The 22,500-nt window shown below is 41.6% G+C and overlaps 3 protein-coding genes across 5 annotated transcripts in view; all 3 read right to left on the bottom strand.

The window, feature by feature from the left end:
• pklr (pyruvate kinase L/R) overlaps nt 1-7,545 on the bottom strand; it is a 10,355-nt gene extending 2,810 nt beyond the window's left edge. The window contains exons 1-6 of one of the 2 annotated variants that reach the window (XM_084385516.1): nt 7,397-7,545; nt 3,829-3,993; nt 2,649-2,740; nt 2,439-2,570; nt 1,792-1,978; nt 1,414-1,687 (exon numbers count right to left, since the gene is read on the bottom strand). In XM_084385516.1, coding sequence (XP_084241642.1) covers nt 1,414-1,687; nt 1,792-1,978; nt 2,439-2,570; nt 2,649-2,740; nt 3,829-3,967 — 824 coding nt within the window. In that variant the 5' untranslated portion in view covers nt 3,968-3,993; nt 7,397-7,545. Of the gene's footprint in view, nt 1-1,413; nt 1,688-1,791; nt 1,979-2,438; nt 2,571-2,648; nt 2,741-3,828; nt 3,994-5,878; nt 6,016-7,396 lie in introns of those variants that run through there. The other variant, XM_084385515.1, reaches the window with a different exon arrangement.
• Nucleotides 7,546-7,768: 223 nt separating this feature from the next.
• LOC311276058 (cytochrome P450 11B, mitochondrial-like) lies at nt 7,769-18,681 on the bottom strand. Its single transcript, XM_084385518.1, has 9 exons — nt 18,493-18,681; nt 14,896-15,051; nt 13,658-13,872; nt 13,005-13,208; nt 11,859-12,025; nt 11,125-11,291; nt 10,790-10,868; nt 9,429-9,629; nt 7,769-8,750 (listed from the first exon to the last, which is right to left on the bottom strand). Exons 1-9 carry the CDS (start codon nt 18,636-18,638, stop codon nt 8,634-8,636), a joined length of 1,452 nt encoding a protein of 483 aa, XP_084241644.1. The 5' UTR covers nt 18,639-18,681; the 3' UTR covers nt 7,769-8,633.
• Nucleotides 18,682-20,309: 1,628 nt separating this feature from the next.
• The window catches only part of LOC311276059 (complexin-3-like), a 6,203-nt gene continuing 4,012 nt past the window's right edge, over nt 20,310-22,500 (bottom strand). For both annotated transcript variants that reach the window (XM_084385520.1, XM_084385519.1), the window contains exons 3-4: nt 22,229-22,316; nt 20,310-21,440 (exon numbers count right to left, since the gene is read on the bottom strand). In XM_084385520.1, the coding sequence (XP_084241646.1) occupies nt 21,237-21,440; nt 22,229-22,316 (292 nt within the window). In that variant the 3' untranslated portion in view covers nt 20,310-21,236. The remainder of the gene's footprint in view (nt 21,441-22,228; nt 22,317-22,500) is intronic.

Raw genomic sequence — 22,500 nt, 5'->3', positions numbered from 1 at the left:
GTGTATGAGTGTGTGTGTGTGTTTGTTTGTTTGTAGCAGTAAATGAAGAGATGTCACATCGATCACAAGTTCAGTATGGCGTACCACAAGGCTCAGTACTAGGACCGTTGCGGTTCACTCTGTACAAGCTACCCTTACACACACTCACACTCTGTACATGCTACCCTTACACACACTCACACACACACACACTCTGTACATGCTACCCTTACACACACTCACACACACACACACACACACACACACACACACACACAGACTCAGTACATGCTACCCTTGGGAGATATCATTAGGAAGCATGGCATTAGTTTTCACTGTTATGCTGATGATACTCAGCTCTATATTTCTTTGCGCCCTAACGAAACTTCCCAATTCACAAAACTAACGGGATGCATTGCCAGACAGCAACATAGTGTCGAGTGGAATCCCGGATCTGGGCTGACACCATGTTGCTGTCTGGGTAGCTGATATAAAAAACTGGATGGCTAGTAATTTCCTACTACTTAACTCTGAAAAAACAGTTTCTAATTATTGGACAAAACTTCCTCACGTAATAATCTAGAATACTGTCTAACACTTGATGGCTGCTCTGTCAAGTCTTCGTCGTCGGTTAGGAACCTGGGTGTGTGTGTGTGTGTGTGTGTGTGTGTGTGTGCTCTTTGACACCAATCTTTTATTTGAAAACCACGTTTCTAGCATCTGTAAAAACGCATTCTTACATCTTAAAAATATATCTAAATTACAACATATGCTTTCATGCGTTCATGGCACACTTTTGGGCTAGATTACTGTAATGCTCTACTGGGTGGTTGCCCTGCACGCTTAATAAACAAACTACAGCTGGTCCAAAACGCAGCAGCTCAAGTTCTTACCAGAACTGGATAACTATTCTGAATGTTCTGATCCAATCTGACTTCTGACCTGAATCATAATCACACACTGTTGGTTCATTGGCCAGAGGAGAACTGAGCGACTGAGTCTGGATTCTCCCAAGGTTTATTCCTCCATTCTGTCACTGATGGAGTTTTGGTTTCTTCACTGTCGCCTTTGTCTTTTGGCTGCTTAGTCATTTAATATTCTACAATATTATTGCTCTCCTGCATTGACACCATTATATGAGAACTGAACTGAGCTGGACGATGACATCACGGTTTTCTCCAGAACGGCTATAAATATAAATTAACTAAATTAATAACTTTTTTACAACAAAAATGAACCATCACTGAACTTACTTAAGCTGGACTGTGACGCTATTTTCTTCTGGATCTGCTGTACAGCAGAAACAAACTTTGTTGCATTATTTCCCTGTTATCTCTGTGAAGCTGCTTTGAAGCAATCTGTCTCGTAAAAAGCGCTATATTAATAAAGGTGACTTGACTTGTGTGTGTTTGAATGTGTGTGTGTGTGTCTCACTTCAGAACGCCCTGTCTGCTTTCCACTTTGCTGATGACTTTGATGTCTCGTCCTCTGTCTCCCAGCACCGCCCTCACGGCCCTCACGTCCTTGGCCGAGCGGATGAAGGAGGCAAAGACGATGTCCAGGTCCTGCTCCACGCCGAACAGCAGGTCGGACCGGTCGCGCTCGCTCACCGCCGGCAGGTCCACTAGCTCCGCCCCCGGCAGGTTCACCCCTTTACGACTACCTAGAATCCCACCGTTCTCCACACGAGCCTCCACCCACGTGTCACCTGACAGTCCATAAGAGGAGAAATGCTTCATGAAAATAATGTCACACTGCAGCTTCTTAAAGCTCACGGTGTTCTCCGTGTAAATATGAGCTGGTGTTTGTTACCGATCTCCAGGACTTTGAGAGCGAGGAGTCCGTCATCAATGAATATTCTGCTTCCCTTTTTGATCACGCGAGTCAGGCTGGGATAATCCAACCAGATTACAGACCCGTCCGTCTTATCACAGTCCGCCTCTGCTGTCACGACCCGAACCGACGCTCCGCGCTGCAGCGTCACCTCAGCATCTGCACTCTGACACACACACACACACACACACACACACATGATCAGAACACACACATGATCAGAACACACACACGATCAGAACACACACACTAACCCGACCCCTAAACCTACCCATCACTCACTCACACACACACACACACACACACACACACACACACACGATCAGAACACACACACTAACCCGACCCCTAAACCTACCCATCACTCACTCACACACACACACACACACACACACACACACACACGATCAGAACACACACACTAACCCGACCCCTAAACCTACCCATCACTCACTCACTCACACACACACACACACACACACACACACAAACTCACACACTAACTCGACCCCTAAACCTACCCATCACACAGACACACACACACACACACAGACACACACACACACACACACACATTCTACACACACACTCCACACACACACACTCCTTCAGAGAGTAAGTCGTACCCCTTTAACCAGGCCGGTACGAATCTCTGGTCCTTTAGTGTCGAGAGCGATGGCGACAGGCCTGTAGTACAGCGGGTCAGAGGTCAGCGTCTCCACGGCCTCACGGATGTTACGGATCGTCTGTCTGTGATACTGAGAGAGACACGTGTGAGACGCTGAACATGTGTCATAGAGACACGCGCACACACACACACACACACACACACTGACCTCATGAGAGCCGTGAGAGAAGTTGAGCCTGGCGATGTTCATTCCAGCCTTCACCATCTCCTGGAGTTTGGTGACGGAGCGGGAGGCGGGGCCTAAAACAGTCACATGACAGACAGACAGATGCAGAGAGATGAAGAAGAGAAGATGAGCATCTGAAAACACTTTCACTGGAAAAGCACTGTTAGCTGCATTTTTATTAAATATATATATATATATATATACACACTATATTGCCAAAAGTATTGGGTCATTCATTCAATTCAGGAGCTCCAATCACTTCCATGGCCACAGTTGTATAAATCAAGCACATGACCCACGCAGACGCTTCTACACACATCTGTGAAAGAACAGGTCGCTCTCAGGAGCTCAGTGAACTCAAGCGTGGGACCGTGATCGGTTGCCACATGTGCAATAAGTCCATTCATGAAATTTCCTCACTACTGAATATTCCACAGTCAACTGTTAGTGATATTACAACAAAGTGGAAGCAATTGGGAACAACAGCAACTCTTACTTTCTGCAGAGTCTACAGATACAGTCCTCTAAACTTCTGTGGCCTTCAGATTAGCTCAAGAACAGTGTGTAGAAGTCACTTGTGAATGTTTGGGGAAGGAGGGGGTTATGGTGTGGGGTTGTTCTTCAGGGGTTGGCCCCTTAGTTCCAGTGAAAGGAACTCTTAATGCTTCAGCAGACCAAGACATTTTGGACAATTTCATGCTCCCAACTTTGTTTGGATGTTCCTGTTCCCGCATGACTGCGCTCCAGTGCACAGAGCAGGTCCATAAAGACATGGATGAGGAGTTTGGTGTGGAGGAACTGGACTGGCTTGTACAGAGTCCTGACCTCAACCCGATAGAACAGCTTTGGGATGAATTAGAGCGAGACTGAGAGCCTTCCCGTCCAACATCAGTGTCTGACCTCACAAGTGCACTTCTAGAAGAATGGTCAAACATTCCCATAAACACACTCCTAAACCTTGAGGAAAGCCTTCCCAGAGGAGTTGAAGCTGTTATAGCAGCAAAGGGTGGAGCAACTCCGTATTAAACCCTACGGATCAGGAATGGGATGTCATTAAAGTCAAAAAACTTTTGGCAATATAGTGTATATTTATACATTTAAAAGTATCTAGACTCGGAATGACATGAACTGTACTGCATGTGCTGCTGATTACAGGCCTGACCGATAGTGCAGATGATGCTGGTGTTGCGCGCCGTGATCGGCTCCTGGTCGATGTCCAGCAGACACAGATGCTCCAGGAACGTGTCGGCCATCGAGGCGTCCAGCTGTTGCTTCTGAATGAAGGAGTCCGGCAGAGCCATGACTTCAGAGTAACGTCTGATACGAGCTGAGAGAGAGAGAGAGAGAGACGGTCAGAGGTTCTGCTGTCTCTCTCTCACAGCAATTCTGGAGCAAACCAAACTCATGGTGTCCCAGAGGAAGGTCTCAGAGGGCATTTCATGCCATAAAATCACGGTTTGGCCAATTAAAATTATAACACGCAATCATTAAATCAATTCTACTGTACAGGAGTGAAATTTGAGGACAAATATTATAGGTTAAAAATTGAGGTAAAAAAAAAGGCAATGGCTGCAGGGCTGAACTGGGCTTAAACCCCTCGTTCTATGTGATCTGACTAAACCAAACATTCAACTATTTCTGCCATTATACCATGGTTACAGTAAGGTTTACTACATTAAATCCATGGTGAATGTTGGTGATTTTTGGACTGAAAAGCCTTCAATAACTCTATGGCACAATGTCTGCTTCTCGCAGCAATGTTATTAAAGTCTATGTGGTGTTTTCAATATGCTTTAAGACGAACCATGTGTAAGTTCATAAGTCGACACCATTGCTGAGTATTTCCTCCTTAAAACTGCAGTGAACCAAAGACAGTCTCAAACACACGCTTTGAAATCGCTGGTGTTTCTGACGTCACAAACTACCTTGTAACCAATCAGATCAACGTGTGATCGTCAACCAGTGGATCTCTGAGTGAGTGGAGGCGGGGCTCATTTGCATATTCATAGAACCGCGCATACTAAATGAGGCGAGGGTGTCGAGTTACATTCAAGATATTTTAAAGCATGAAAAAAAACGTTTAAATATGTCATTTTGGTGATCAAAGATGAGTTTTAAGGGATAAAATGACTGAACACAGGAGGACTTTAACATTAAAATACAAACAAGAGCCGTTGAATTCTGGCATCATGAGTCAATGAAACATATACTCGTGCTTAAACTAATTAGTGAAACTCAAGCTAAGTCTGACAACCACAACCCTGACATTTATAAAGAGATTGATAAATAATATCTCTGGAATACTAATATTTGTTATTGATGGTCGGCTCAATGATTTCCTCTCCTTTCACGACACTCATTCAACAATCATTCAAGGCGAGTCAGCTTTTATTTCTACAGCGCTTTATACAGTACAGATCGTCTCAGAGCAGCTTCACAGTAATAAACAGGAGAATAACAGAATCACTGATGAAACTTCATCAAATATGAGACAAACTTAGAGTCAGGAGTGAAGCCGCTCTACAGAAGAAGAGAGAGTCATTATTCAGATCAAATGTTCTCATCTGATAGTGTCAGTGCAGTCAGACCAATAATATCACTGGATATTCATGCGATCTGTGATTTCTCTTTATGACTTTACTGGATGTAGATGCTGGTAATGTTACGTGACGAACAGACAGATGAGAGTTTGTCAAGGACGAGCAAATAAAAAGAAGAAAACAACAGAATACAGAGAAGAGAGAAAGAATTTTGACAGTGACAAAACACACTAAAGAGAAACACATCTGACAACTGCTGAGATTCTGTTCATGGAGAGAAAGACTAAAGAACATCAGCAAGGTCAAATTACAGACAGAGAGAGAGAGAGAGAGACAGAGAGAGAGAGAGAGACAGAGAGAGAGAGAGAGAGAGAGAGAGAGAGAGGATGAATGGACAGAGTTAGTGCAGTTCAGTCACATGGATAAAAGAAGAGTTCACTGCAAACACACACACACACACACACACACACACACACACACACACACACACACACTTTTTAACGCCCTGCAAGAATATCTAAGTAATTTTATAATCAAAATGACATGCAATGTCTTGTAACATCATTTTAGCCGTATGTTACGGTGATTTATTAACAGATTTGCCAGCATCAATTAGATCAGAGAGTGAATCTCCATCATCACCAGTTTGAGGAGCAGAAGTGAGTTACTCACCACCCATCCTGACCAGCACCGATCCACTGCACACACTGACCGTCTCTCACACACACACACACACACACACGCGTGCTTTATTCATCCGGCGGTCTCTCCTCCCTCTGCTCAAGTGTTCAGGTCAGCGTGTGTTTGCACACATGATTCTAAAAATGACCATCCAGACTTTGTCCTTACTAAAGATATCCAAAGACAAACATCCGTGCTTCACCGAATCCAGACCTCCCGCAGCAGAGAGATTAAATCATGAACCCTATCAGATGAAAACTGAATCATGACTGTCTTCTGCTGAATAAACATTGATAATTATCAGAAATGTTTCTTGAGCAGCAAATCAGCGTATCAGAACACCACGAACGACACCGATCCTTTAGTTATTATACTTTTTCCAATATTTAACCTAATATCTAACCCTAACCGCAGAATAAAAATAAAAACAAAAATGTATTAATATAGAAAACATTTATTTTCATTCTAAATAAGTTTAATCACTAAATTTGTTTGTTTTTTGTGGAAAATTTTGATTGTCTTTTGCAGTGAATAAATGCAATTATAACTGATTAAAATACACTTATTTTAATTTAAATTAATTTGGTTTTTATATAAATTTATTCTTCCAATGGGGTCAAAAAAATTTATTCTAAAAGGAAAACAAGATTATTTTTGACTCCATTGGCAGATATTTGTTCTTCTTTTAAGCACAAACATTTGATACATTTTTCAGAAAACAACTTTATTTATTAAACAATATTTGTGCTGGGAAATATCTGAGTTAGAACGTCATTTTTCGCAGTGTTTTTATGCTTACTAGTTAAAGCACTACTGTTCATTCTGTTATAAAACACTATATAAATAAAGCATATTTTTCTTTAGTCCGATCAAACGCTCTCTTAAAAGAAAATGTCCTCCTGTTTCTGACTGACAGTGAATCTCACCTGAGAAGGACTGATAAAAGAACAGGAATCAGTTTCAAGTTCAAGTAGTTGTTTAAAAACAGACTTGAGTTGCTGTTTGAACATCTTCATATGCTCATATTTATACGGCCAAAGCTTGAATCACTAGAGTGAGTGGATTAGGAAGACCTGTGACCTTTGACCTCTGATTTTCTCTGAAACCCTTTATCTCAGTTCAGAGCAACAATAATAAAGTCACAGTGTTTGCAGTGACTGAAGCGGGCAGTAAATCAATAGCTAGTGGACAAACAAACCTTTGAGCAGAAGCAGGAACACTGGAATCAAAGCAAGCTCATGCAAAAACAGACAATAAAGTTGTTTTACAGCTAAAAAACAATTGAATTATATATCAGACTGAGATCTGCAGGAGCATCAGCTCTATTGTTATGACTGAACCACTTCAGATCATGAACACTGAAACAAAGAGCTGACCTTTGACCACAAACAATTATGTAAGAAGTTTTTCCAGGTGTTCGGATACTTGGTTCTCAGAGTCGGACATCGACATAAACACGCTGACATGCAGATATGATGTTGATATAAGATATGACAGATGTTCTCCTACCTGAGCGTCGTGTCTCGTGTTGAGGGAGTCTCAAGACATCTGAAGACACACTGATCTTCTGCAGCGCCACCTACAGGACTCAGGCTGACAGAGGCCGCACACGAGTCAAGGTCAAAGGTCGATTCATCTGAACACTGAAGGACACACACACACACACACACACACACACACACACACACACACGTGCGCTCACTCTTCAGAACGTGTTTGTTTAGTGGAATCAGAAGAATCTGGACATCATGTGTGGATTCTCCACATGATCCAGAACAAACACTCGTCTTAAATGTTCAGATCTCCTGGAGATCGAGGCTTCGGTTCTCAGGGAGAAAAGCGTCGGGCAAAGGAATAAATATAAATGTTTCACACTGAAAGTAGTGATCAGAAAATACTTTATTGCATTTCAAAGACATTTCCTTTTCCAAAATCTGTATTAAAATCATGATCTTACATATTTTCACAATACAACTTTGAACACACTTTAAGTATATATGTAAAAAAAAACATATTTCAGAAAAATACTCTTAAAGTGGAAGTACTGTATATACTGTAAATATATGTTAGGTATCTTTTAAACTGTATGCTCAGAATTATCACTGTAACGATGCACTGAAAGCATGTTTTAAAAAGTGCATTATTTAATATCCTGAAGTATATTTAATATGTTAAATCTGAGTGTAATTTTTAAGTTCACTTGTTCATGCCTGCAGATGAAGGTGTTGCTAATGGTGTCGGTCGATCTCAGACTGATTCAGACCGGTTGACGGACGGATTGATGGATGGATTGATGGATTGATGGATGGATTGATGGATTGATGGATTGATGGATGGATGGATTGATGGATGGATGGATGGATGGATGGATGGATGGATTGATGGATGGATGGATTGATGGATGGATGGATGGATGGATGGATTGATGGATGGATTGATGGATTGATGGATGGATGGATGGATGGATTGATGGATTGATGGATTGATGGATTGATGGATGGATGGATGGATGGATGGATGGATGGATTGATGGATGGATTGATGGATGGATGGATGGATTGATGGATGGATGGATTGATGGATTGATGGATGGATGGATTGATGGATGGATGGATTGATGGATGGATTGATGGATGGATGGATGGATGGATTGATGGATTGATGGATTGATTGATGGATTGATGGATTGATTGATGGATTGATGGATTGATTGACTGATTGACTGATTGATTGATTGGTTGATTGATTAATGTGAGAGTGTGGTGAAGGTGATTCTGGGCGGAGACTCGGGCTGCAGAATGAGTGTGTATTTGGTGTTCAAATCTTCTGTGGATGAAACACTCAGTCTGAAGTTCCTCAGAATCTACAAACACACACACAGAAACACACTGAATTAGTAGAAAGACTGAAGTAGTATTTTCCTGTAAAAGAAATCCTATAATGATATTATAATCCAATCCAATAATCTTAGTTTAATAACGTTTTTTTAAATCATTTTTTTACAGTGTATAATCTAACCAGTGTTGATTTAATATCATGTCTATACTGTCTATTACAATTTTGTTAATATTTTGAATTAGATTTTGCTGTGATATCTTCTGTTTTCACTTTAAGTTTGGTTAAAGTTTCAGGCATTTTGTTGTTTTTGTATTAGTTTTTTTTAAATGTCTATAAAGTTTTTATTATTTATTATTTTTAGTTTATTTAGTTTGAATTATTTTAGTACTTAAAATTAAACTGAATGAAAGTGAGAAATGTTGCTGAAACGTTCTAATATTTTACTTTAGTTAAGTTAACTTTATTTACTATCAAGTATTTCATTTTTTTTAATGGTTTTAATAACCCAGAATCTAAACCTAAATAATAAACCCTTGCCTTTGGCCACGCGTGCACAACCGAGGCTCAGTGTTTGCATCTATTTCAATGGGAACGACACTAAGATTGAATCTAGAGCACGCAGACGGCTGTCAGTCTCAGAACCCGTGACTTTGCTGTGACTCGATCCGGTTTGTGAGTGATCAGGTGTTGTGCAGTAACTCACGTGCAGTAACAGCAGCTGCATCTCGTTCTCTGCGATCCTGCGACCCACACACTGTCTGGAGCCGAAGCCGAACGCCAGCGAGAGGAACCCTCCTCCAGAACCCAGCTCAGCTCTGGCCCAGCGGCCCGGCTCGAAGCGCTGCGGGCTCTCGAACACCTCGTGACTCCGGCCCAGAGGATACAGGCACACCTGCACCAGCGTCTGAAACACCGCTTTACATCAGGGATGCTGACAGTCACATGTATTTTACCCTCATGTTTTCCGGGCATTTCCACTATTGGCACCCTTGGTAAATATGTGCAAAATCTGCATTGTTTATCCTTATGATCTTTCATTCAAAAAATGCACACAAAAATCGAACCTTTCATTAAAGTAAAAGAATTTAAAGTGGGGGAAAATCACAATAGAAAATAAATGTTTGTCTCCAATGCATAATTATTGGCACCCCTAGAAATTCCTAAGAGTAAAATATCTCTGAAGTATATTTCCATTTATATCTATGTTTTTTTTGTTTTTTTTGCACATCAGGGTGACTGGGTGACAGGAACATGAAATGGTCTAGCTATGACTTCTAGTTTCACTGTAGTATAAATATGAGGAAACACAAAGGCCAAATTCCCTTTATCATACATCAGAATCAGTAATACAACAGAATATAGTTCTGATGTGCAGCAAAAGATTGTTGAGCTTCACAAAATAGTTCTTTGGCTTTGGCCTTTGTGCCTTACTGTTATCTATAAGCTAGTGTGCTCCAAAACAATGACAAAATTCACATTTAGAAGACCAAACCCAACGCTGAAAATGAAAATCAGGTTAATTTCAGAATCCAACGCCGGATTGACATTAATCTCCAACGTTGGACAGACGTATTGTGGTTGAAAATGAAAATCAGGTTGACGTCAATAACCAACATCAGTCGAGTTCTGGCGTCAACCCGACTCTCATTTCCAACCAAAATGCAACCAAATCCTCGCCTGACTGACGTTACTACTTTCTACTCGAGGAACTTGACAGAAATGTAGTGGAGTAAAAAGTATGATATTTGTCTTTCAAATGTAGTAAAGTTGAAGTAAAAAGTTTCCAGAAAAAACAATACTCAAGTACAGACACTCAAGACACTCATGCGCCTCAGTGTTAAAAACCCCCACTAAGCTTAGATCAACGAGGCCTAAACCTGTGCTAACTGAAAGAAAAGAAGTTGATAAAAAGATGGAATCCAATATTTGGTCATTACTGGAGGTTTACAAGCAGTTTAAAACACTGGGAAACACCAGTTTTGCTTAAGGATTTTCAACACAGCACAAACGTTAATAATGTGAAAATGTTTTCCTGATTCGGTCAGATGTGTGTGTTTGTCTCACCCCTGCCGGCACATGGTAGTTCTGGAGGACGATGTCTCGAACCGGATACCTCTGGACGGTGATTCCCACCGGATACAGCCTGGAACACACAAACACACTCTCAGCGTCTGAAATCATATGGCCACTGATCAGATGAGAACAGAACTTGAGCTGAATAATGACTCTCTCTTCTTCTGTAGAGCTGCTTCACTCCTGACTCTAAGTCTGTCTCATATTTGATGAAGTTTCATCAGTGATTCTGTTATTCTCCCATTTAATACTGTGAAGCTGCTCTGAAATTATTAAGCTTACTTGTCTTTCTGATGATATTCTTGATGATCAGGCCTCTCTCTCACCTCAGTGTCTCCTTCACGGTTCCTTTCAGCAGTGGCGCCCCCTGCAGGGCCTTCTGGGGGTTTCCTGATGCCTGTTGCCATGACGACAGCACCTGCGCTCGCACACGCTCCTGCATGTCAGGGTTGCGCGCCAACTCGAAGAGAGCAAACTGCAGCGGGACGGCGGTCTGAGTGATTGAATGTTCATAAAACATATTAATTCCCCCATATTCTCCATTGTTGCGGCTCCTCTATTCCCAGTCTGTCAGTAACGCTCTGTTTAGTTCCTGTCTCTATGAAGCCCCTCCTTCTGAAAAGCACACTGTGCTCTGATTGGTCGGCTGGAGCAGTGTGTTGTGATTGGTCGAGCGCTTTGAGTGTGTTTGGGAAATGTCCTGCCCCTTACCATAACCGCCAGTTTAACACACTAATAACTAACTCAACCAGGCCCCGCCCCTTTATTCTGCGTTTTAAATATTTAAATGAGGAATATTGTGACAAGTTCGTTCCCTTTCAATGGATGGACAGAAAGAAAAAATATCTTTGTGTTCTGAAGATGAAGGAACGGCTTATGGAACCAATCAGCTGTGCCCTGTAGAAAATGATGTGTTTGCAAGCAGATTGAGTTATCCATCAGAGGACCTATCAGCCTGCGCCATCTAGAGTTTCATGACAGAACTGAACTATGACGCTTTTGTATGAACTATCGCTTTAAGTTGTTGTCAGTTTGTTGGTCGGTGCATGTGAGATTGTACCGTATCGACTCCGCCGGCCATCAGTTCGGTGATGTTGGCTCTGATCAGCTCTAATGATAACTGCCCCGCGTCGATCAGCTGCCCCAGCACGCCCTGGAAACGCCCCTCAGAGCCTCCGGATGTCCCCGTCTGCAGACGCTGATACCCCCGCTGGATGCGCGCCTCCGCTGCAAACACACACACACATAAACACATGCACACAACCAGTGTTGGGGGAAACTCATTACAAGTAACTTGAGTTATGTAATCAGATTACTTTTTCAAGTAACTAGTAAAGTAACGCATTACTTTTTCAATTTACAACAAAATATCAAAGTTACTTTTTCAAATAAGTAACGCTAGTTACATTTATTGACTGACAGCTCTCCTGTCCCCATGTTGAGAGAAATAAAGTGAGGAGGTGTGTGTGTGTGTGTGTGTGTGTGTGTGTGTGTGTGCGCGCTGTGTAAACATGATGGGTATTTTAGTTCTAGACTAAACGTGAACATGCATTTACTCGTCTCACTTGCACGAAAACATTCAGTATTCCTCAAAATGAATATAAACAGTAAAATACAATCTCAGAATTTTACGCAAAACTTTTAGAATTAACTATATTCAATTACACAAATATACTTTATGTATTTAATCTCACTTTATTAGCCAATGTCTTTGCTGCTGACCTTCAATGATTTAATTCAACCATACTAATAACCAAAAATGACTTTGGATTAGATTTAGAAATAATAGTGTTGAACTTCTGTTTCCTATTGTTCTTTAATCCAGAACAGCAGCAGCATCTGAAAGGTTTGTTTGAGTGGCGCCCTCTACTGTACAATACTGTACTGTACAGGCATAAATATGCATTTCCTTCAGTCTGAGGATTATTCACTTCACTTTTGGTGTGAAAGGGCCTTAACATTTGCCAAAAATATAACTTTTTTGTTGTTGTTATTAAAAACAAACAAGCAAGCCCAGCCCAGCCCAGGTGAGAAAAAGTAATGTAAAAGTAACGTAACGCATTACTTTACATAAAAAGTTACTAAGTAACACAATTAGTAACTTTTTGGGGGATTTGGGGATTTTTTTTTATTGCATAACTTTTAAAAGTAACTTTCCCCAACACTGCTCACAACAGACCACATGCTGTGTGAGCGAGGGACGCACCGTGAGTGAAGATGTGGTCCCATGCAGTGGCGTGTTGCGTCCACAGGGGGGCGCGCAGGTGCAGCAGCAGGCGGGGGGGCAGGTACAGCAGCGGCGGAGTTGTGGCCAGCATTCGTTCCACGGCCCAGATGAAGCGCTCAGACTCTTCAGACAGAGAGGACGAGAACAGACCGATGCGCTCGCCGTACAGAACATGGCAGCTCGCTTGGAGACAGAGACGTTTCATGATCTTACTGTGAACTACAGCTTTTTTACCTGGTAATGTTTAATCAGAATGTCAGAACTGGACTTGTCTCTATATGACTGGTTTTCTCCAATCAATCATTTAAATCATTTAGCCTACTTAAACCCCGCCCCTTTTCTTACGATCCACAGCAAGCTCACATTCAGATCCGCCTCCAAGTTTGAGAGCCACGCCCACATCTCAATATCCAAACAACAACAAGCGTTCTCACCCCAAAATATTTTTTCTTTTTCAACAAAACTGACATTTACATTTATTCATTTAGCATGTGACTTACAAATGAGGAATACAAGCGATTCATCTTTAAGTCAAAATGAAAGATTTTGAGATTCTAATAAATGAAAATAAAGCACATTATATTACAACAATTTATTCAAGATTTGCATTTAAACTTAACAGGAATGCTGACCTTCCAGGGCAAAGCGGAAGAGGTCAGGACTGGGGTCAAGAGTCATCCTGCGCTGACCCGTCTCCCCCGCCCCCCCCACCTCCACCCGCTGGCGCAGGGATCGGCAGAAATCCTGAGCCACGTCGTCCAGCAGAGGAAGAAACCGGCGAACAGCTGAAGTGAGCATCACCTCCTTATTCAACAGCAGCCTGTCTGACCGCCACTCCATCCCGTTCCTACACACACACTTACTTTAGTGCCACACACACTCACTCACTCACTCTCTCACTCTCTCTCTCACTCGCTCTCTCTCTCTCTTTCGCTCTCTCTCTCGCTCTCTCACTCTCTCACTCACTCTCTCGCTGTCTCACTCATTCTCACTCTCTCACTCACTCACTCGCTCTCTCTCTCGCTGTCTCACTCATTCTCACTCTCTCACTCACTCACTCGCTCTCTCTCTCGCTGTCTCACTCATTCTCACTCTCTCACTCACTCTCTCGCTGTCTCACTCATTCTCACTCTCTCACTCACTCACTCGCTCTCTCTCTCGCTGTCTCACTCATTCTCACTCTCTCACTCACTCACTCACTCGCTCTCTCTCTCGCTGTCTCACTCATTCTCACTCTCTCACTCACTCACTCGCTCTCTCTCTCGCTGTCTCACTCATTCTCACTCTCTCACTCACTCACTCACTCACTCACTCGCTCTCTCTCTCGCTCTCACTCATTCTCACTCTCTCACTCACTCACTCACTCACTCGCTCTCTCGCTCTCTCACTCGCTCACTCTCTCATTCTCAATCTCTCACTCACTCGCTCTCTCGCTGTCTCACTCATTCTCACTCTCTCGCTCGCTCTCTCACTCGCTCTCACTCTCTCGCTCGCTCACTCACTCTCTCACTCCATCACTCTCACTCTCTCACTCCCTCGCTCTCTCTCTCTCACTCACTCTCACTCTCACTCCCTCGCTCTCTCTCACTCACTCACTCACTCACTCTTTCTCTTACTCACTCGCTCTCTCACTCTTCTCTCACTCTCTCACTCTCTCTTTCACTCACTCACTCTCTCACTCCCTCGCTCACTCTTCTCTCACCCCCTCACTCGCTCACTCTCTCACTCTCTCACTTTCACTCACTCACTCCCTCAATCGCTCTCTCACTCACTCCCTCGCTCGCTCTCTCACTCGCTCTCTCACTCTTCTCTCACTCTTCTCTCACTCCCTCACTCTCTCACTCACACACACACACACACACACACTGACTTGAGAAAGACGCCCTTGCTGTGTCTGCGAGTCTCCCGGTGTGTGGCCCAGGGCTGCAGGGTCATGCGTCTCGGGTGGAGGCCCTCGGCGCGGAAGAGCTCGCCGGTGTCCGCCGGCAGCATGATGTTCACACTGCTCTGAGTGCCCAGATTCTCCCTGAGAGAGTGTGTGTGCGAAAGAGAGAGAGAGATCGTCAGCCTGGACTCACTGGGCCGGCCGATGATTCTGGCTTCCAACGATTATAAAAACAAGATAATTACTGCTTGTTACGAAATACTGTGATGCTCTCGTTTTATCATGTATTATAAATGAAGCATTAAAAATGTATCTAAATAATATTTATTCATATTTATTTAGACTGAACATTTTGGAAATGAAGTCTGGAAGGTGTATATTTTTTTGTAAATAAAATTGACAATATCTACCATTCCTTCTCCACATCTCCTCCTCCAGAACCTTCCACCGCTCTAAAGCTTTACACACACTGATTCATCTGCTATTGAACAGTTGATTATTACATCTAACTCCTCATCCTGACAGCTTGATCCTACACCAACACACCTTCTCAAAACATTCTGCCTTCTCTCATTACGCCTATTAACCTCTTGATTAATAGATCCCTCATCACTGGCTACGTTCCGCTGGACTGAAAACACCTGCGGTCACTCAAACCTGGCCTTGACGACACAATCTACAGAACTTTAGATCCATCTCCAACCTTCCCTTCTGGTCGAAATTCCTAGGAAATTTGGACAAATATAACCCTCTTCAGTCTGGCTTTCGTCACAGTACAGAGACTGCTCTTCTAAGAGTAGCGAACGATCTAGTTGAGGAGAGATCCCCTGATATGATCGTAAAGCACTTATGGAAGTGCTATATAAATGCCTCATTCACTCATTCATCTCCTACTTTCCTCTGACACCGGTGCCCTCAGCCTTTTGATCCTTTTGGATCTGAGTTGAGCTTTTGACACCGTTTGCCGTTCTGTCCTCATATCTCGCTGAACTGCGATCGGTATTACGGAACTGTCCTTCAGTGGCTAAGCTCATATCTCTGCTCATATCTATTAAAGGTCATTAGCATTAATAAACTCCAGCTCATTCTGCTGCAGTTTCGCATGGAGTACCCCAAGGGTCTGTTCTGGGTCCACTGTTGTTTTTAATCCACACGCCTCCTCTGGGTCAGATCCTCCAGCGCCGTGGTCTTCACTTCCACAGTTATGCGGATGATACACAAATATATCTTTCTGCTCAGCCCAATGCTGTTTCCTCCATTACATCCGGCCTGTTTGATCTCAAAGCATGGATGGATCAAAACTTCTCAAAACTGAATACTGAAAAACAGAAACTCTGTAAGCTGACCCTAAATCCCTCATCTCCTCCCAACATGAATTCTCCATTCATACTGATGGAGTCATAGTCTATCCTTCATCTGCTACATGTAATCTTGAGGTACTATTTGATTCCAAATTATGTCTTGAACCCCACATCAATCAGCTCAAGTCCTAGGGTTAGGGTTAGGGTTAGGTTTAGGGTTCTCCGTAACATCGCCCGTATACAACCTTCATCAAATCTCAGAGAGGCTGAAACTGTTGTTCATGCTTTTATAACCTCACGTCTGGACTATAATAACTCTTTGTCAATATTATGTAAAGTGTCCTTGGGTTCTCGAAAGGCGCTATATAAATAAAACGTATTATTATTTTATAAATGGATTTTTTTTCACTTCACTCTAATAAAATGTTCATTAAAAGATCAGACAGAAACTCATGGAGGAAGGAAGAAGCTCATGTTAGCAGTGGAGAATCAGTCTCAAACATCTTTATGAAGCTCAAATCTTGGTCACACGTTAGATTAGGGTCCAATTATCATTATTAACTACGACTTTTGCCTCAATAAACTCCTCATTACGAGTTAGTAAGATGTTAAGTTTAGGTATTGTAGGATTAAGGGATGTAGAATATGATCATGCTGAATAAGGCATTAATATGTGCTTTATAAATACTAATAAACAGCCAATATCCTAGTAATATGCATGACAATAAGCTGTGAGAATTGAACCCTAAACTAAAGTTTTTCCCAAATCTTAAAACAAATATCTGTGGCATGAACAAAACTGCTTATTAACGTGACTAATTAGTCTAATATTACCCAATAATCTTACATGATATAATAATAATTCAGAAATGATTGTGCGAAGGTTTAAGTGATAGGAAATATTAACCTCATATGAAATGATAAAAGGCAGGAAAAACAAAAGCAAACATTCCCACTGATTTTGAAACCTGGAAATAAATAGTTTTAGGATTTAAAAATATGTTAACGTTAATGAACCTGAACATGAACAGTTGTATTAATTGATGTTAACAAAGATTAACCGTTACTGCAACAAAAGTATTGCTCATTGTTAATTAATATTAGTTAAGGCATTAACTAATGGAACCTTTTTGTAAAGTGTTAATATTTGTTTAGATGGTAAGTTGCATCTGTTAACATTAGTTGATGCACTGTGAATTAACATGATCATTTTTATTAACCCATTAATGATTAATAAATGCTGTAAACACGTATTGCTCATTGTTCATGCTTTAACTAATGAGACCTTACTGTAAAGTGATAATTGAAGATGATCATTTGTATGTGGCTAATTAACCCTCATCTGTCCCTCGCCGGTGAAAATGACCCGAAGCCCTAAAATTAGACTTATTTTATGCTTATTTTATTTCCTTTTGATCATCTTTTTTAATTTTGTCATGCAAATTGTATTTGGGGATTTTTGGGGATTTTTCTATTTTATTTATACCTTCAAATTACTAGATTTGATCAATAAATCAAATAATCAATATCATATCAATAAATAATAAATAAATAGTAATTTCAGCACATTCCTTACATTCCTTCAACTTACAAAATAAATCATATTTTCATGCCTAAATCTTTTAATTCACATTACAATTCAATTCACAATGCTGTACCTGTATGTGTGTGTGTGTAAAATGTACCTGTATGTGTGTGTGTAAGATGCTGTACCTGTATGTGTGTGTGTGTGTGTGTGTGTGTGTGTGTGAGATTCTGAACCTGTAAATGTGTGTGAGTGTGTGAGATGCCACACCTTTACGTGTGTGTGTGTGAGGCGCTGCACCTGTAAATGTACGTGTGTGTGTGTGTGTGTGTGTGTGTGTGTGTGAGGCGCCGCACCTGTAAATGTGTGTGTGTGTGTGTGTGTGTGAGACGCCGCACCTGTAAATGTGTGTGTGTGTGTGAGAGACGCCGCACCTGTAGATGTGTGTGTGTGTGTGTGAGACGCCGCACCTGTAAATGTGTGTGTGTGTGTGTGTGTGTGTGTGAGAGACGGCGCACCTGTAGATGTGTGTGTGTGTGTGTGAGAGACGCCGCACCTGTAGAGATGTGTGTGTGTGTGTGTGTGTGTGTGTGACGCCGCACCTGTAGATGTGTGTGTGTGTGTGTGTGTGAGAGAGAGACGCCGCACCTGTAGATGTGTGTGTGTGTGTGTGTGAGACGCCGCACCTGTAGATGTGTGTGTGTGAGAGACGCCGCACCTGTAGATGTGTGTGTGTGTGTGTGTGAGACGCCGCACCTGTAGATGGGCCCGAGGCGTCTGAAGCTGTCCTCCATGTGCTTGTGAAGGAGGCTGAATCTTCCCTCTCTCCAGAAGCGCATCAGGTTTATCCATCCGTTGCTCCCGGTGTGAGGAATCTCCCAGAAGTCTCGCACGGCCCGCATGCTGATCTCTCTCTCTGCTGGATCACACTGCACTCCTCATCTCTTTAACACACACTTCAGTGTGTGTGTGTCCTCGACAGCACCCGTGAGTTACTGCCACATCAGGTCAAAGGTCAAGAGAAGAGCAACACATCAGCCGCAGAGCTGCGAGGCGAGACACACGTCAGGTCATCGGGCCAGTCCATGTCCATAAACACAACAATCACCATTCGCATTTTTATTTTATGTGTATCTGCAATATTACTGTAAATGTCAGATGTTTATGATCCAGAAGACATGATTTGAAACACGTACAAGAACCTCGAATACATTTGGAAACCTGTGGCTTGGAAGCACATTTCTGACATCATGCTTTTATAAATCATAATGACATAAAAAGTTGACTATCACTCTATCACATAATAATTATGACAAACTAAGTCATAACTATGACAGAAAGTAATCATTTAAACTTTTGAATCTCATCATTTTGACCTTTTAGCTCATATGATTCACACAGCTCAAAATGTCATTTTTTTAATGACTCATAATGCCTTTTTAAGTCGATTTAGAATTTTTAAGTAATAATTTCAACTTTTATGTCATTAGTAAGAGGATTAGGGCCAAGCAATAATAAAAAAATAAAACCATCTCGAGATTAAAGTCATTATAATGCGAGATTAAACTCGTTAAATTTCGAGAGAAAAAGTCGAAATACAATATTGAGAATAAACTCATTACATTTCGAGAAAAAACTCGTTAAATTTCGAGAAAATTTTCCAGGATACCATAATACGCATTATTAATCGTTGTTGGTTGTGTAGGCCTCCATCCACAGAATATAACGACTGTAACCATCTATACAGCCATATAATGGCAATGCCGTACGGTTTTAATTTATCATAGCTGTCCATATGCCAGAGTGCATTTGGGCCAGTCGATCTCCTTCGTCGAAATTCCACACATTGAGGATCAACAAGTTTAATAATGCGTCTTATGGTATCCTGGGAAACCACGAAACCTCCATGAATTTCATGTTGAACAAAAGCGAGTACATCACGCAAATTGGACTGATTTTTTCTTCTAAAAAGACCTAAAGTTAGCCGACCTAGACATAAGAATGTTCTATTCATTGTTACTGAAAGAAAGTCTAAAATATAGCTTGACTAAGTGATCCAACTCTGCCATGTCCTCTATCAGTAGGCTATGCAATGAACACTGATCCAATGCCTTATTCTGTACATTTCATTTCGACTTTTTTTCTCGAAACAAAACGACTTTATTCTCGAAATTTAATGAGTTTATTCTCAAGATTGTATTTCGACTTTTTTTCTCGAAATTTAACGAGTTTAATCTCGCATTATAATGACTTTAATCTCGAGATTGTTTTATTTTTTTTATTATTGCTTGGCCCTAATCCTCTTCCGTACTTATGCCTTAAGTGACAATGTTGACTTTTTTTATGCCATGATTTTGATCATTGATCACTTTATGTCTTAATTAAGATATACCAAAGAAATATTATGACAAAGTACTCATTTAAACTTTTGAAACTCATAATTATGACTTTTTAAGTTACTGTGACATCAGGTCAAAGGTCAAGAGAAGAGCAACCCCAGCCGCAGAGCTCAGAGACACACGTCAGGTCATCAGACGAGTTCATATCCATAAACAGAACAATCACGACCCTGGAAGCACACATCACATTCGCATATTTTATTAAATGTTCAGTCATATGCAGTATTACTGGAGTCAGATGTTTATGAATACACAAGATGCTCAAACACTTCTGACATCATGCTGTTATAAATCACAGTTATGACAATGTCAACTTTTTAATCACAGTCATTATGACAATGTAATCATTTAAACTTTTGAATCTCATAATTATGACTTTTCATCTCATACGACAGTCAAAATTATGACTAAGTATGTCAATGTACATTTTTATGTCATAATTCTTCAGTGACGATTTCCTATGCCCTGATTTTGACTTCTATAACGCATCACATCAAACTGGGGTCTGGAGGAAATCTATAAAGAATAAATAAGTAAAATAAATCAATAAATCAATTTATAAAACATTTAAATAAAATATAACAAAAAAAGTATTTGTTTAACAGGTTAAATTAGATAATGTACAAAAATGTATTAAAATGAGATTAAAGTCAAATCAATCAATTACAGTCACAATACATCACTTTAGTAGAATATAGAATATTGTAACTTAAAAGAAAATCATTCTAGATTTTTAAATGTTTATAAAAGATAGATGTGTTTTAAGTTTAGAAGGTACACAGTGTGTTTGTGTGTGTGTGTGTGTTTCTGAGAGTCACATGACTGCGGTGTGTTTCCGAGAGTCACATGACTGCGGTGTGTTTCCGAGAGTCACATGACTGCGGTGTGTTTCCGAGAGTCACATGACTGCGGTGTGTTTCCGAGAGTCACATGACTGCGGTGTGTTTCCGAGAGTCACATGACTGCGGTGTGTTTCCGAGAGTCACATGACTCTGCACGGCTCTGCTTCGGCTGGCGTGTGTGTGTGTGTGTGTGTTTCTGAGAGTCACATGACTGCGGTGTGTTTCCGAGAGTCACATGACTGCGGTGTGTTTCTGAGAGTCACATGACTCTGCACGGCTCTGCTTCGGCTGGCGTGCGTGTGTGTGTGTGTGTGTGTTTGCTGAAGCGCAGGCTCCGCAAGGCTCTGATCACACTGAAGCCGTCGTCTCCATCATCAGTGTCGGGCCGAACCATCTTGGCCAGATCTCGGGGGAGGCACACTTTCCCCCCCGCCACACGCACACGCTCCCGGTCCTCGGCATTCTGGGACGTGTAGAAGAGAACAGACAGATGAGCTGGAGGAGTCAGGACACGATAAACTAACGTCACAGTAACACAGAGATCTCTCCACTTTAACTGATTCTCATTCTGATCTTAAATCCCAAGATCGATCATCTCTTCCTCTTTACTACTTTGATATTTTTATGAAAGAAAGTCTCAACTTTCAAATCCTGTCAGTTTCATCAGTAAATGTGTGTGTGTGTGTGTGTGACAGATGAACCGATCATCTCTTCATCTTTACTACTAGTTACAGCAGCAGATAAACATGATGAACATCAGAAGGAATGTTGAAAGATTCAGAACAACTTCCAGGGTTTTAACAATATAAAGGAGACGATGAGCTGGACCACCAGTATCATGCAAAACTCTATATTCATGATTTCCATTTTAATTGAATAGATAAAATTTACACGCATGTGAAGAACTATTTATGAATAATCTTAATGTTATCTGTCATCTCCACGATTCTCTCAAACACAAACACCATCATGCGAGGAAGTCATTAAAGCCATTATAACACATTTCACTTTCCCAGTTTCCCTCCAGTGTTTATCAGTATTTGTGATGTCATAACTTATACCCTGAGAGCCAATCAGAATCCATCCTGCTTTAAGAGCTCGAGCATTTAAAGCGACAGGCGCCATAAACTGCAGCGGTTATAATGAACAGCACATGATCGCCGCTGGTATGAACGCTGATAGAGTCATTAGTTCTCGTTCTGGTTGTGAAAGAGCCTTATATGGTCTTGTGTGTGTGCGGTGTGTGTTGACCTTGGTCAGCTGGTACTTGCTCCTGAAGTGGAGCCTCATCGCAGCTCTCTCTGCGTTCTTCCGAGCGTTCATCGCCTCACGAAGCTTCCTATAGACCGGGCGAGAGAGAGCGTCAGGCGGTTCACAGCGATCAAACACCCAACAGTCTCGACCTCAACTCTTAAAGTCCAGCTTTTACTGTTGTTTGTGTGTCTATGTGGAGTTTTTAAAGGTGCTTTAAGACTAAATCTGCCTGAACTGAAGATCTGCTGATGTTGTGGCCTGATGTCTTC

This window comes from Rutilus rutilus (genome assembly GCF_951802725.1).
Source record: "Rutilus rutilus genome assembly, chromosome: 17".
In the NCBI taxonomy this organism is placed as follows: Eukaryota; Metazoa; Chordata; class Actinopteri; order Cypriniformes; family Leuciscidae; genus Rutilus; species Rutilus rutilus.
This window is presented reverse-complemented; position numbering and strand designations above follow the sequence as displayed.